Raw genomic sequence first — 13,571 nt, 5'->3', positions numbered from 1 at the left:
TCTCTGGGACTACCTGGGAGGTGGCCTCTGGAAGTCTGAACATTCAGACTTCCTGGGATACTCCCGGCCCTGCTGATAGGGCAGTGGGCCTGTGGCACTTTCCAGGGACAGCTTTGAGGCTTACCCTTCTCATGCCTACCGGGTTGAGGACTGAAGGCACCTTGCCAGCTGCTCTCCTGTTGTACAAAAACCGGAGCAGGCCCTCCAGCTTTCCCTGTGTGTCCACACACGGAATAGAAAAATCCTGCCGGGGTGCAGGAAGGACAAAAGAGGGGTTTGGTGGGAAGGGGAAGACCCACTTTTTAGTGTGCAGGATGTCACCATAAACCCAACACACAGCTCTGCACCTGGTTGTTTCTGCGTCATAAAACTTGGTGCAGACGGCCTGCACTGGCCTCACCTTGTTTTGTGCGTCTGTCTCTCTGCCAGGGTCTCTTATTGCCGTCCTGCCTCAGACAGTGACATTAAAGGTGGTTTTTATGGCCAGGGTGCTGGCCTACTAAACACCCCTGGGTCTGTTACCATTTTCTGTGTTCATGAGGGCGATTCAGCAGGGGCTTTTATGACTTTGTTCCCTGGATTAGAGGTCTTACCACCTCCTTCCAGGGGGAAAAGGCTTTATGTGTTGTTTACTTTTTCAAGAGAAAGACCAAACAAAACATACCACCCCAGCATCTTGAGATAAGTATTAATGAATTAAACAAGAGGCAGTTAATTCTCGGAACCCCATCGCCTTCAAGTGTCATATGGTTTTTAAAATTTTTTAAAGATTTTATTTATTCATGAGAGACATACAGAGAGAGGCAGAGACACAGGCAGAGGAAGAAGCAGGCTCCCTGAAGGGATCCTGATGCGGGACTGGATCCTAGGACCCCAGGATTACAACCTGAGCCAAACACAGACTCTCAACCACTGAGCCACCCAGGCGTCCCCATCTGTTTTTTTTTAAATTTTTTTTCTAGTGGAAAGAAAACAAAATTGAGCGTAAACATCACAGGGAATAGCCTCAGGCTTCGCAGAGTGAAGTAGTGAGCCAGCATCTCTGGGTACCTGTGTTTCCGCGTGAAGGTCCTAAGCTCCCAGTCCGGATGGTTTTGTCTGACACCGTTAATGCCCTCCTCCCCCCGGAGACCTTGGCCAGCAGGCTGGTTTGGTCTGCTCCTGGCCATAAGTCTCCTCGCCCTCACTGCTCTGCCCGACTGATCCCTTCAAAGGCCCTGGGATGTCTGCTGTAGACCTTTGACCTTTGAGGTCTGCTTTCTTATCAACTGGATTTTGAGCTCTTTCTTAGACTCCCTGAGGCTTAAGACTGTCTCTTTCATTCTTTCTGAGCGTCTGAATTCCTCTCCCTTTTGGCTTAGCAGAATAATGAGCAGACAGGCATTCCTGGGCGCCCTCAGAGCATCCAGTGGCTCTGACTTTCTCGCCCCTTTTTACTCAAATTGTTGGGGTCTTTGCCATTCCCTCTGAGCCCCTGGAGCCCTGGCTCAAAGACTAGAGAGGATGGTACAGCAGAGATTTGGCGCCACCCACCCCGCAGGTGGCTGCAGGACGGTCCCACCCCCACGGGGACCTGCTAGGGACCTGCTGCATTGCTGGCGCCTGGGGTCTGGGCGTGACTCCATCCCCTTGGTGAGAGCCACTCCACGCCTGCATTTAATGGCAGGAAGGAAGCATCTGAAGGGAGCTCCGGAGTTTATCCCCACCCCCCCTTGTGTTCTTCCTGGGTAATCTTTTTACGGTCTTCCTGCCACCTCTGTGTACTGGAGGCTCAGAAAGACAGAGACACCAGGAATTCTTCATTTCCGGCTCTGCTCTACCCAAGGTCACGGGCCTGAGCTGACTTGAAATGTTTCTTCTGCCTTGTCCCATGGGCACCTTTAACATGGTGGCCACAGTGAAGGCACATTCCCAGCACCCTGTCCTGATTAAATCCCATCAGGAATATTCTGTGTAACTCTGAGGGCCGGATTCCCCCACATTCACCATAGCAGCTCAAAGCACCACACTGTGAAGATGCAGGATCTGCTGCACAGAGAGGGTGAGTAACTTGGCCGTGGCCACACAGACAGTGGCAGGCCCGAGGACTGAAACCTGAGCTCCCTGATTCCCAGGCCCTCTCTTAACACCACACACGATTTCATCATTAACCTAGAACCACTCAGCCCACTGGATGGAGGGTGCTAGGGCCCAGTGAGAGGAGGTGCTAGGGCCCACTGGATGGAGGGTGCTAGGGCCCAGTGAGAGGAGGTGCTAGGGCCCACTGGATGGAGGGTGCTAGGGCCCAGTGAGAAGAGGTCAGAGAAGTGGCAACAAAGAAACCAGAACTAAAACAGGAGACAGAGAAACAAAGAAAGAAGAAACAACAAGGGTCTTCCAGCCCTACTGATGTAAGGAAGGTTGTAATGACCCTCTTCTGAGAAGAAATTTGCATGCTGTTTCTTAAATGACATTTAAGCCTGGACAAGTTGAGAAACATCTTCACCAAAAACGTTTGTTAAAAGAAGTTAGGACAGGGATGCCTGAGTGGCTCAGTGGTTGAGCATCTGCCTTTGGTTTAGGGCGTGATCCCGGGGTCCTGGGCTCGAGTCCCACATCGGGCTCCCTCTGAGGAGCCTGTTTTTCTCTCTGCCTGTGTCTCTGCCTCTCTGTGTGTGTCTCTCATGAATAAATAAATTTAAAAAATCTTAAAAAAAAAAGTTAGGACAATACTTCCATCGCCTTGGAAATTCATTTATATGCACCCCCTCCTCTAGCAGGGCTGGGTACACAGGCCACAGGGGTGTATGTTCACATCAGCGGGGCACGGGTCTCCTGGGCACTTCCAATGCACGAGCATTTTGCGGGGTGCCTGCATCATGGAGATGAGTGAGGGCAGGGACCCCACTCTCTGGGAGCTGAGAGTCTGTGGGGAAGGACAAGAAGCTCATGCGCAGGGAGCAGTGGGATTTCTGTGGCCAGTCCCTGGCTCTCCTGGCCAGTTCCATGTTTGCCATGACTCCTACAATGTGACTGCCCTTAAAAAAAAAAGTTTCCTAAAGTCATAACATGCCTGGCCCTGTTCTGGAATGGTGCTTTGTGCATATGTGACAGATTTGGGTGTGTTTGTGTTTCTAGTCATGTCTTTACACCCATTCTTCCCTTGGGGATAAAGAAAAACGTACAGTTTGTACGAGGCACTTCACAGGATGTTTTGTATTCTGAAAGAAGCCGAACAGGTAGTGGCAGGGGGTCTGCATGGGCCTCGGGGGCACTGGGGTCCTGCCTGCTGGGCTTCTGGGCTGTTCACTAAAGAACTGTGGGCTGATCGTTGGGTCTCTCCAGGCCTCAGTGTCCCTCTCTGTAAAATGGTCTATGTCTTAATCTGCGGGACCTCCCACAGAAGTATTTTTGGGGTCCTTCATGCGCCATTCTTATCCACCAATTACGTACTTACTGAGCCCTCGTGCGTGTGCAGACGCCCGCACTCTGGTGGGTGGAAAGAGACACGAACCTGAATTTGAAGTCACGCGTCCAGGCATGGAGCTTGAGGCCATGACCTTGAGAAAGTCCTCTGATCTCGTCTTTTCCCCTCTTAGCAGACACCGGGGGTTGGGGGGGTGGATGACTTGGTGCGTGTCTACAGGGGCTGGATAGTTACTCAGTGGCTGAGACTTGTGGGCCGCTTCCTTCTGCCTGACTCCCCCCTCTTCTTTATCACTTCCAGGTGGTAGCCGTGCAGACAATGAGGATGAGGAAGAAGAGGGAGAAGGGGCACTGGAGCCCACCTGTCCCCCGAATCCCTACCAGATGCACCCTCCACCCGAAGGCTGCTGTACCACAGACGGTGAGGCTGGTGGCCGGGCAGAGCCCCCACTGCCCGGAGTCTGCAGCCCTGTGCCCCTGGGTCCCCCGCCCTGCACCGTGGGCTGTCAGGCCCCGAGCCCCTCCGCACTCTTTGGACAGCCTCAGCTGGACACATGCATTTGGATCCAACAGTTCAGTTTTCTCCAATGGTTGCTTAGAAGCTAGAATCGATTTCCTAATCCGGGTCTGTTTGCACCGTGTGCATCACTCAGACTGATTAGTAAGAATAATGTTCCTCTGCTCTGTTCTCTACGGTTGGAAAAGGCACATGCTCTTCTCTCAGGAACCCTGTAGAATCAGTGACGTGACTCCTGCTGTACCGTTGAGGTTCCGAGGCACAGAGATGCCTGCTGGGGGTGGGGTGGGGTGGGGGGGTGGCGCCTTCGTGTGGCGAGAAGAGCTCGTGCTCTGTCCTTGGGGACACTTGCAGTAAACCCCCCAGCTCTGCCTCTCAGGAGCCGGACAGCCTCTCCGAGGGGCGTACGTTCCTCCGTCCTGTTGCCACACCAGTTGAGTGGTGTCACTAGTCAGTCAGCTAATTCATTAGTTACGGGCCCCCCCTGCTAGAGATAAGAGGTACAAGAGCTCTCAGTTTCATGGAGCTATTCAGGTAAGCAGCCACTTTGCACATGATGTGGAAAGTGCTAACAGGATGGGGGAGTGGCGAGCCAAGGGTGCCTGGGAGCACAAGAAAGGTTCCTCACACAGACAGAGACTTTAGGGAAGGCTTCCTGGAGGAGGTGGCCCTTTATCTGGGTTTTGGAGGGTTAGCAGAAGTCTGTGAGACGGTTGGGGGAGACTGGGACATTCTAGATAGAGGAACTGCATGTGCGGTGGCTCAGAAGGTCAGGATATGGCCCGTTGGGGAGCTACTAGCAGTTTATTTAGGTAGGGGTCTGAGGTGTGGTTGGGCTGGGCTTGGCGCAGGGATCAGTGGGGTGTAGAGATGCCATGTGCCCTCTGTGTGGGCCTGGACTTGACGTTGTGCCGAAAGGCGGAGTGGAGGCAGGTAGCCCCCACTGAGGCTGCTGTTACAGGGAGAGGGAAACCAAGGCTGTGGCTCTTTGGGAGGTAGGACTTCCAGTGTCCAAATGTTAAAAGGTCACCTAATGAAAGAAGGCAACAGTGAACTCTCCAGTGGTCGTGACAGTGGTTTTCAAAGAATTTCCAGGTCAGTGCAGTAAACACACGGACCGTCCACGGCCCATTTACCTCCAGCTCATCAGGGGGTGAGCCCTGGCCTTGTAGGTAGAAGGCCTGCTGGGTGCTTGGCTTCAGCCTCAGGGACTTTGCTTAACTTCCCTAAGATGATAAAGGGGGGGCCCCCAAGCTGCAGGTTGGACCAGGCTCCATCCTGGCCTACCTCTCAGCAGCTCTGAGCAAATCATGGGACCTCTCTGAGTGCCCATTTCCATCTCCCCAGACTGGGGGCTGAGTCACTTCCCCAGAGGTGATCCAGTGAGAGCTTTGCAGAGCTTATCCTGGTCCAGGGCCTGGCACACTCACCCCTCAGGGCCCCCGGTCATGTGGTAGACTCTGGACACAAGGTGCTGTAGATGGTGAAGCAGGTGTACGTGGGAGGAGTCTGTTGACACCACTGTAGAGTTTTGCAGGAAAGCCTTGGGACCATCAGGGTCATGTTAACTCATTGTCTCCGTCGGTAACTAAGGATGGAACAGGCCTGGGGGATGGGGCTGAATGTGCCCTCATCCTGGAAGACTTTGGAGAGGGCCCGTCCAGATAAATCTCAACTGCTTCTCTCTTTTTTACTTCCAGATGTTTTAGGGCACTAATTTTTTGAATGGGAAATATATTTAAGAGCTCTAAAAAACAAAATGTTCAAAAGGGCACAGAGTGCAAGGCTCCTTGCTAACTTGTCTCCTTGTGTCCTGGTCACCAGTCCCAACCCCAGAGGCAGCCAGCATTGCCAGGCTCTTGCTTCCTATTCAAGATACTTGCCTATTCCTCATACATGTGAAAAGCGCAAGGTGTAAAAAAATATATAGATTACTCACAATTTCCTATGGGTTTATCTTGTGTACATTTTAATCGACAATTGCTTGTCTACAGGTTTTCCTGCTGAGTTTCATTTGGACACTAACGTGTATTATATGGTGAATAATCGTGTTTGGAATTTTAGTTTGTGGAACTAATGTCGAAGTCAGCCACATCCAGAGGTTAGGCTGTCCCTGGCAGGATCTGGAGCGTAGTCTTCCCTTTGCCCGTGGAGCCTGGTGCTGGGAAGCCCCTGGGCACACACGTGAGCCCTGTCCCTTCCTCCTAGGGTTTTGCCAGGCAGGGAAGGACCTGCGTCTTGTCTCCATCTCCAGTGAGCCCATCGACGTCCCTGCAGGCTTTCTCCTCGTGGGGGCCAAGTCCCCCAGCCTGCCGGACCATCTCCTGGTGTGTGCTGTTGACAGAAGGTTCTTGCCGGATGATAATGGGCACAACGCCCTTCTTGGTAAGTCCCTTCTCTGTGGTTCCATCTGCATGTAGGGCAGGGACAAGGGAGGCTCTTGGGGGTGGGCGATGGGCCCCTTTTGGGGCCTCTCGGTCAGCACATCCTTCTGCCCTGCTTATGTTCTTCAGTAGGCTCTTTCTATGTGGAATGGGAATGTAAATGAGATTTATTCTAAAGTGTGACTAACTTCTTATAGAGAGCCCATCATTTAAAGAATTGAAAAAAATTTTTTTAATTTATTCATGAGAGACAGAGAGGCAGAGACACAGGCAGAGGGAGAAGCAGGTTGCATGCAGGGAGCCCGATGCAGACCTCGATCCCAGGACCCTGAGATCACACCCTGGGCCGAAGGCAGATGCTTAACTGCTGAGCCACCCAGGTGCTCCTGAGAGCTCATCGTTTAGAATTAACTTTTCTGTATATATATGTTTGTTAGACCTTTTCTAAGAGCCTACCTGTGTCAAGAATAAGATACATGGAATGCTTACATGGCTCAGTGGTTGAGTGTCTGCCTTTGGCTCAGGGTGTGGTCCTGGAGTCGTGGAATTGAGTCCCACATCAGGCTCCCTGCATGGAGCCTGCTTCTCCCTCTGCCTGTGTCTCTGCCTCTCTCTCTCTCTGTCATGAATAAATACATAAAATCTTAAAAAAAAAAAAAAAAAAAAAAAAAGAATAGGATCCTGACCTGTCCTCCGTGGTTTCAGAAGCTGCCTGGCATGAGGTGGAGGGAGGCCGGGGCTGAGTGTGTGTTCCTGCTTGCAGAACATTCATACCTTCTTCATAAAGTGGGGAGTGATTCCCACACGTGCCCTTGGCCCCTTCACCTGGCCTGGTGTCTCCTTTGGAGGAGGGCTGTAATGATCTGGTCCAGACATAGCAACAGGAACAGTCTTCACTGTAGAACAGACATTTCATGCCTGGTCCAGCCCCCACAGCTGACCCCACATCAGTGGGTATTTATTGAGCACATTCTGTATGTGAGGCACCATGTGGAGGACCCAAGGGGGGAGGTGGGGCGGGGGAGGTGGACAAGGATTACCCACAGAAAACAAAGAAATGGTTCCTGCCACGAGGAGACACGGCCACGGGTAATGCTGGGAAGCAAGGCAGGTGAATGTGGGCTGGAGGGACAGCTCGGGGATAGTGACCAGGGAGAGAAAGGTTCTGGCCAGCTCTCTCTTCAGGCAGGTGAGGGCTATTGTAATTAGTTCTTGGAAACAGGAATAATCCCGGAAGATCCACTCGACCCAACGACCCAACGAGCCCATGGAGTCCTTCCTTCTCGGATTTCATTTGCTCAGGAGACCACTCTGGATGAAGGGTGCTGGGAGGACGGGGCTGGTGATTTGGTCCGCGTTTGATCTGGTGGCAGCCGGGGCTTTGGCTGGATTCCACCACTTTGTGACTGTAAAGGAATTGCGAGGGCAGTAAATCAAGGAGGTCCTGTGTCTTGAAATGTGGAGACAAGAATCTTTCAGTGCATTCACCACCAGCCCCTAACAGCTCCAGCTCCTCAGGTGGCGAGTGCAGAGGAAGTGGGGTCTTTGTTAATTGCTCGCCAAAAAGCCATCGGAGGTGGGTAACGAGGGCCGGTTGGTAATAACCGATGCTTTCTTCTTTTAAAATAACTTTATGCTCTCAGCTTGCACACTTAACACTGTTTAGGTTTCCTGCAATTAACCCTGATGGCTGCACAGGACAAGGTGGTCCTGCAGCTCTCGGGGGGCCTGGGCCCAGTGCTTTTTAGTGATCTATAAAATGGAAACTGTGAACTATCTTGGGGGAAGCAATGACTTTAGCTTCTAATTTATAATGCCCCCCCCCAATTTATAATGAAGGGAATCTTGCTTTAGTGACTTTGAATCATCTGAGGGATTTTGTCGGAGAAGCTGAAAGATTGAAATCTAGGTGCCTGTTTCCAGTGTTTGATGGTAATTCATCCACATTGGCTGACAGCTAAGATGGAAGAAAACATCTGGCCAGAATGTTCTTTTCTTTTTTTTCCTTTGGAGGTAAATGAGTCCTGTGTTCATCCAGCAGGCAAAGAATTAAGCATTTAGGGAATGTATACCCTGTATTGCAGGTGGACTTGCATTTCACCCCGGGGCCCCAGAGTCAAGTCCAACCTGGTCCTTCCCTGGGAGCTTGCCACCTGGTGGGAAAGCCCAGGCGAACAAGGATGCAGCTCGGAGAGCTGCAGGAGGAAAGCTTATGGTACATCTCTGTGCAGCACCCTGTTGCTGAGGGTTCAGCATGCTGAGGTGCTATAGAAGGGTGCTCTGAGCCCCGGTGCCAGGGAGGGTGTCTCAGGGGGTGCGCTGTTTGAGCTGGGCTCTGAAAAACTAGGGCGGCATTTTGCCAGTGAGAGAACGACAGTGGCAGCTAAACACTGACCATGGCCACCTTACGGAGCACTTACCGTGTGCCAGACACTGTACTCAGAATAAAATAAGCCGTGTGGGCTTATTTGAGGTGGGTGTGTTATTATCTGGCATTTATATAGGAAGAAACAAAGTCACAGAGATGTTAAGTGACTTGCAGGGTCAGTCGGCTAGTAAATGGCAGGTCCTGAATTTGAACCCAGGTGCTCTGGCCCTGGTGCTAATACTCCAGAGGATGGGGTGCTCTCAGGCATGGACACGAAGGAGCAGGGTGCGTTGTAGGCGCAGAGTGGAGACTGGGAGTGGGGGCTGCTTGGGCCCCACTTGGGAAAGGCTACAGTGCCTTTTTTTTTTTTTTTTAAGATTTTATTTATTAGAGAAAGTGAGTGCAGGAGCTGGGGTGGGGTGTGGGGGTGAGGAGCAGAGGGAGAGAGACAAGCAGACTCTGTGCTGAGCGTGGAGCCCAACACAGGACTCGATCCCACCACCCTGAGATCATGACCTGAGACGAGATCAAGAGACACTTAACGGACTGAGCCACCCAGGTGCCCCAGGAAGTCATTTTCAAGCTGTGGAAGTAGAGAGACGACTGTAATAGTATAACCTACCTGTCTTGTGTCTTCAACAATTACTAATACACAGTCGTGTTTCACTCCAACTCCTTCTCCTTGATCTTCCTAAGTATTAAGAAGCAAATCCCAGACGTGTCATTTCATCTGTAAACATGTCCGTGTGAATCTCTAAAAAGTAAGGGCTTGTTAGAAGCCCTGTACTATCATCAGATCTAAAAAAAATGGAACAATCATCCCATGATATCAGATATCCAGTGTGTTCAAATTTTGTCTTACAGTTTTTTTTTAAATTTATTTACAGTTTGTTTGAATCAAGATCCAAACAAAAGTCTCCCAAAGTGTTTGGTTGACCCGTCACTAATTCTCTCTTTTTACATAGGCCTCCTCTTTCCTAGTTTCCCCTTCACAGATTCTATGTTCGGAAAGGTTGAACTAAGGTGATTGCTGTGTTTTTTAACTTGCATTTTAGAGCAATCTCCTGGAAGCCACATGAACGTCTGATTTCTTTCCCCTTCGTCCAGAGGGAGAGCTCTTGGCAGGGGAGCTTGGCAGGGGAGCTAGAATCCTTGCTGCAGGATTCTAGACAATCCCGGGGTCCTGTGGGTTATGTTTCAAGCCTGCTAACACACCATCAGTGTTTGTCCCATCTTTCCATGCCCGTTACCCACATCCGAATCCTGACACGGCTCTTAAGGCTTTCCCTGCCTCTTGGGTGGTGGACCTCTGGGTCCGTGTGCCCTCGCTCACTGCCCGGGGTGCGCTCCTGTCTGGGTCCCTCTTCCCACACACACGCAGGAGAACTGCGAAGGGAGGTGTGCCTCAGAGGACCGCCTTCAGAGACAGGAGTAGAAAGTAGATCCTTCCACACTCGAGGTGGAATTTGGCCAAAATATCAAGGCTGGGGGCCACGGACGTGTTTTTTTCCTCATTCGTCATTAGGTAATATTTACCTCCACAAACAGGATTGTGGCAGGAATAACAGAAACCAAACACAAAGCGGAAGAGGAGGAAATTCCCCACCACCCCAAAATGAACGTCTGTTTCGTTTTGCCTCTTTTCCTTCTCCATCCACCATCCACGTGGGGCTTTGACATGATTTTCATGGCTTGGCCTCACAGCATGGACATAATGCTAGATGCTGGGTTTTCTCCCTTAATTTTGCTGCAGCGAGTCAAAGATGATGCTATTTTTGTCCTGAGTCGCTGTTCATTTCCAGGGAGCGGGAAGGTGTGGCCCTTGTCTGCCTGCGGTGGCCCCGGCCTTAGCCTGGAGCCCTGCTCAACCGCTGAGCCACCCAGGCCTCCTGAGACTTGTCCTCATTCCTAAGGCCTTTTAAGGAATATTAAATTTGCTTAGGATAAAACAGATCAGAAAACCCAGTAAGTTTCTGTAATGTGGATGTCCCATTTCACTGGTGGAGATGTGTTGAACCTCCACTAACGTGTTATTTTGAACGTCGGCCAGAGGCCTTTGGCGTACCCCGTTTAAAAAAGCAGAGCTTACCCACCCAGCCACATGGCCCAGCGGGGCCCAGGCAGGCTGACCTTTATAAACTTGCTGCCAGAGAACATGATAGACTAGATTAGTCTCAGCCTCAGGGTCTCCCCTACCAGAGGACCTTGACCATAGAAACCAGACACACGAGTGGGCGAGGCAAGGTCTGAAGGAAGGCTTTCTTGAGAGAGTGGGTGTAAACACGAGCAGCCGTCAGGCAGAGAAAGCAAACCAGCACGTGTCCCCTCTGTGAACCAGCAGTTCTGAGTGTAGTTTGATCGGACTTTCTAGTTTGTAAAAGGTCTTTTCATGCAGAGTCTCTGGATTATAACCGTTCATAGGAGGTAGTTTTGTCCCGGGGCAGCCTTTCTGGAGCCTCTCACGACTGGTGGAGCCTCTGTCCGTGCCCAGAAAGGCCCATTCAGGCCTCAGCAGCAGGATGGCAACACTCCTGCAGATATCTCCGCTCCACGGGCTGCCAGGCCCCCAGAATTCCCTCACCGCCAATCTGTGCACCCCGGAGCCCTCCTCGTTTCCCCGGAGGTGGGGGTGATGGTGCCTGGGGCTGAGGGGGGCAGGGTGGGGTGGAGGAGCGTCTCCATGACTAAGTCTTCTTGCTCCTTCTTCCGTCTGAACCCGGGTCATCCTGACCCCTGGCCCAGCATCAGGTGCTAGGGACCTTGGCCCTGTGGAATCTTCTGGTTGGTGGTACAGCGTGAGAATAGTTAGAATTTGCACGACGTCTGTATTATTTGAAGAGCATGTTGAAGGTAAGTTGGAGGCATTCATGGTTTGTTTCCTTCCCCTCCAGGTTTTTCTGGCAATTGTGTTGGCTGTGGAAAGAAAGGCTTCTGTTACTTTACAGAATTCTCTAATCACATAAATCTTAAGTTGACCACTCAGCCCAAGAAGCAGAAACACTTGAAGTATTACCTGGTCCGGAATGCACAAGGGGCTCTCACCAAAGGACCGCTCATTTGCTGGAAAGGCTCAGGTGAGCAGTTCGGTGTGGAGTGGGGTTGGGTGGTGAAGGGGGTAGGTGAATGGGGCGGGTCCTCCCAGCGGCCCAGGTGGCTGCTAGCATGACTTTGAGGAGAGTGTGCTCTACAGTCTCCGCAGGCACGATGGCAGGCAAAAGGTCAGGCCCGTGAAATCAGAACGCTGCTGTGCATTATGGGTGTGTCTAGTGCCAGCCTGATTGCATGGGACATTTAAAAGCTGACAGAGGGCCACACCGTGCTGTGCTTTCTTGTGCCAAGTGTTTGGGGTGGAGGTCCTCAGCGGGGGGTGATTTTGTCCCCCATGAGACACTTGGGAACTCTTGGAGACCCTTATGGTCCCCGTGACTGGAGGGTGCTCCTGTCACATCTCAGGTAGAGGCCAGGGGTGCTGCTGGACATCTGGCGGTGCACAGGACACCTCCCCTCTCACAAAGAATTATCCAGCCTAAAATATCAGTGGTGCCAAGGTTGAGAAACCCTGACATAGCGAAATAATGGCTTGAATAATGCCCGTTCTCTCTCTGCCCCGAACCTTGTGAATAGAGAGGCCAGCCTCACATCCTGTCCTTGAAGAAGTTACTGGGCTTCACTCCTCTTTCCTCTCTCCCCATATCATGCCTAAGTCAACTATGGAAGGAAGAGGGCAGTGGGTGATGGATTTTCAGAGGCTCAGCCTTAGGAGGTCCCCGAGATGCCCCCACTCAACCAGCTGTGGAGGGACGTGTCCTAGGAGGGGTCTCAGCGAGAACTGCTTGTCCTCACTTGCCTGCGTTGCCTCACTTCTTGTCACCTGGCCTCCCCCTGGCCAGCTTCTGTCAATAGGAGGAAGGGGCTTCAGGAGGGCCTGGCTCTGGCATCCTCCCCCACCTGTCTCCTTTTCTTACATCACTCGATAAGTATTTCTTGAGCTCCTACTCTGTGCCAGTCATTTCCTGGGAGGCAGTGGTTCTTCCACTGTGGGACCAGATAAGAATCTTTTATCACTGGCTGTGACCAAGCACCTCACGGGCTAGAGGCGCCCCTGGGAGCCCATCTTCCCAACAGAGGGCGATGTTCAGGATGGAGTGTGCGTGTGCATGTGTAGGGTGGCGTATTGGCTATTCTTCTACCTCTGAGGCTGTTCTTTCCTTGGACTTGAAGGACAATGTGATGACTTATTTCAGTTGTCTGGTTTTTTTCTCTTCTTCCCAAATGCTCATGATGGTTCCCACTCCTGATAATCAGGCTGACCGTTAGATGGAGTCCCCTGCCCTTGGCACAGAGTACCCCCGCCTCCCCCAGCTACACCGAAGCAAGTCAGGAAGGTGCTGGCACCATTTTAGTTCCCTGGGTATCAAGCTCTCTTATAGGACGGACTCCAGTCTAGGAGAGCATTTCATAACTGGCGGGGAATTGGTTTTCATGCATACGTCTTGTGCCCCTTTAGAGTTCAGAAGCCGGCAGACCGCCGCCAGCACTGGCTCCAGCTCAGTCTTCCCGCCTGCGGAGAGCTCCGGGCCCCTGGCTACCTTCTCCGGCGAGCCCATTCCTGGAACTACCCCGAGCATCCCAATGGGAGCACAGCAGGCAGGTGAGGCGACCGAGAAGCACCAGGGGAGCTCCATCCACAGGCCTGGCAGGTCCCGGGCATGGGAGCTCGATGAGGCAGCCACACATTCTTCAAGATAACTAAGGCGTGCTTTGTACGTCATCTTTGTCTACGATGCTGTACGTTTCATCTTGAATTTGTAGCAGTTTCTGGCACAGAATGCTATGTTTTTAATTTGGAAAGATGTCCTGCATTCCTGTTGGCTACAGAATGTGATCCCCTCATTGG

General features: G+C 51.8%; 1 protein-coding gene across 8 annotated transcripts in view; it reads left to right on the top strand.

The window, feature by feature from the left end:
* Positions 1–13,571, top strand: part of GREB1 (growth regulating estrogen receptor binding 1) — a 136,120-nt gene that overhangs the window by 62,487 nt on the left and 60,062 nt on the right. For 7 of the 8 annotated variants that reach the window (XR_012004776.1, XM_072771057.1, XM_072771058.1 and 4 more), the window contains exons 3-6: positions 3,707–3,826; positions 6,131–6,307; positions 11,566–11,748; positions 13,182–13,325. Coding sequence is in view for 7 of the 8 variants with exons in the window: in XM_072771057.1 (XP_072627158.1) it covers positions 3,707–3,826; positions 6,131–6,307; positions 11,566–11,748; positions 13,182–13,325 (624 nt within the window). In the remaining variant the exon portion in view is untranslated. The remainder of the gene's footprint in view (positions 1–3,706; positions 3,827–6,130; positions 6,308–11,565; positions 11,749–13,181; positions 13,326–13,571) is intronic. The other variant, XM_072771060.1, reaches the window with a different exon arrangement.

Source organism: Canis lupus, chromosome 12, assembly GCF_048164855.1.
Source record: "Canis lupus baileyi chromosome 12, mCanLup2.hap1, whole genome shotgun sequence".
Lineage (NCBI taxonomy): Eukaryota > Metazoa > Chordata > Mammalia > Carnivora > Canidae > Canis > Canis lupus.
The sequence above is the reverse complement of the archived record's forward strand: the minus strand, read 5'-3'. Positions and strand labels throughout refer to the sequence as shown.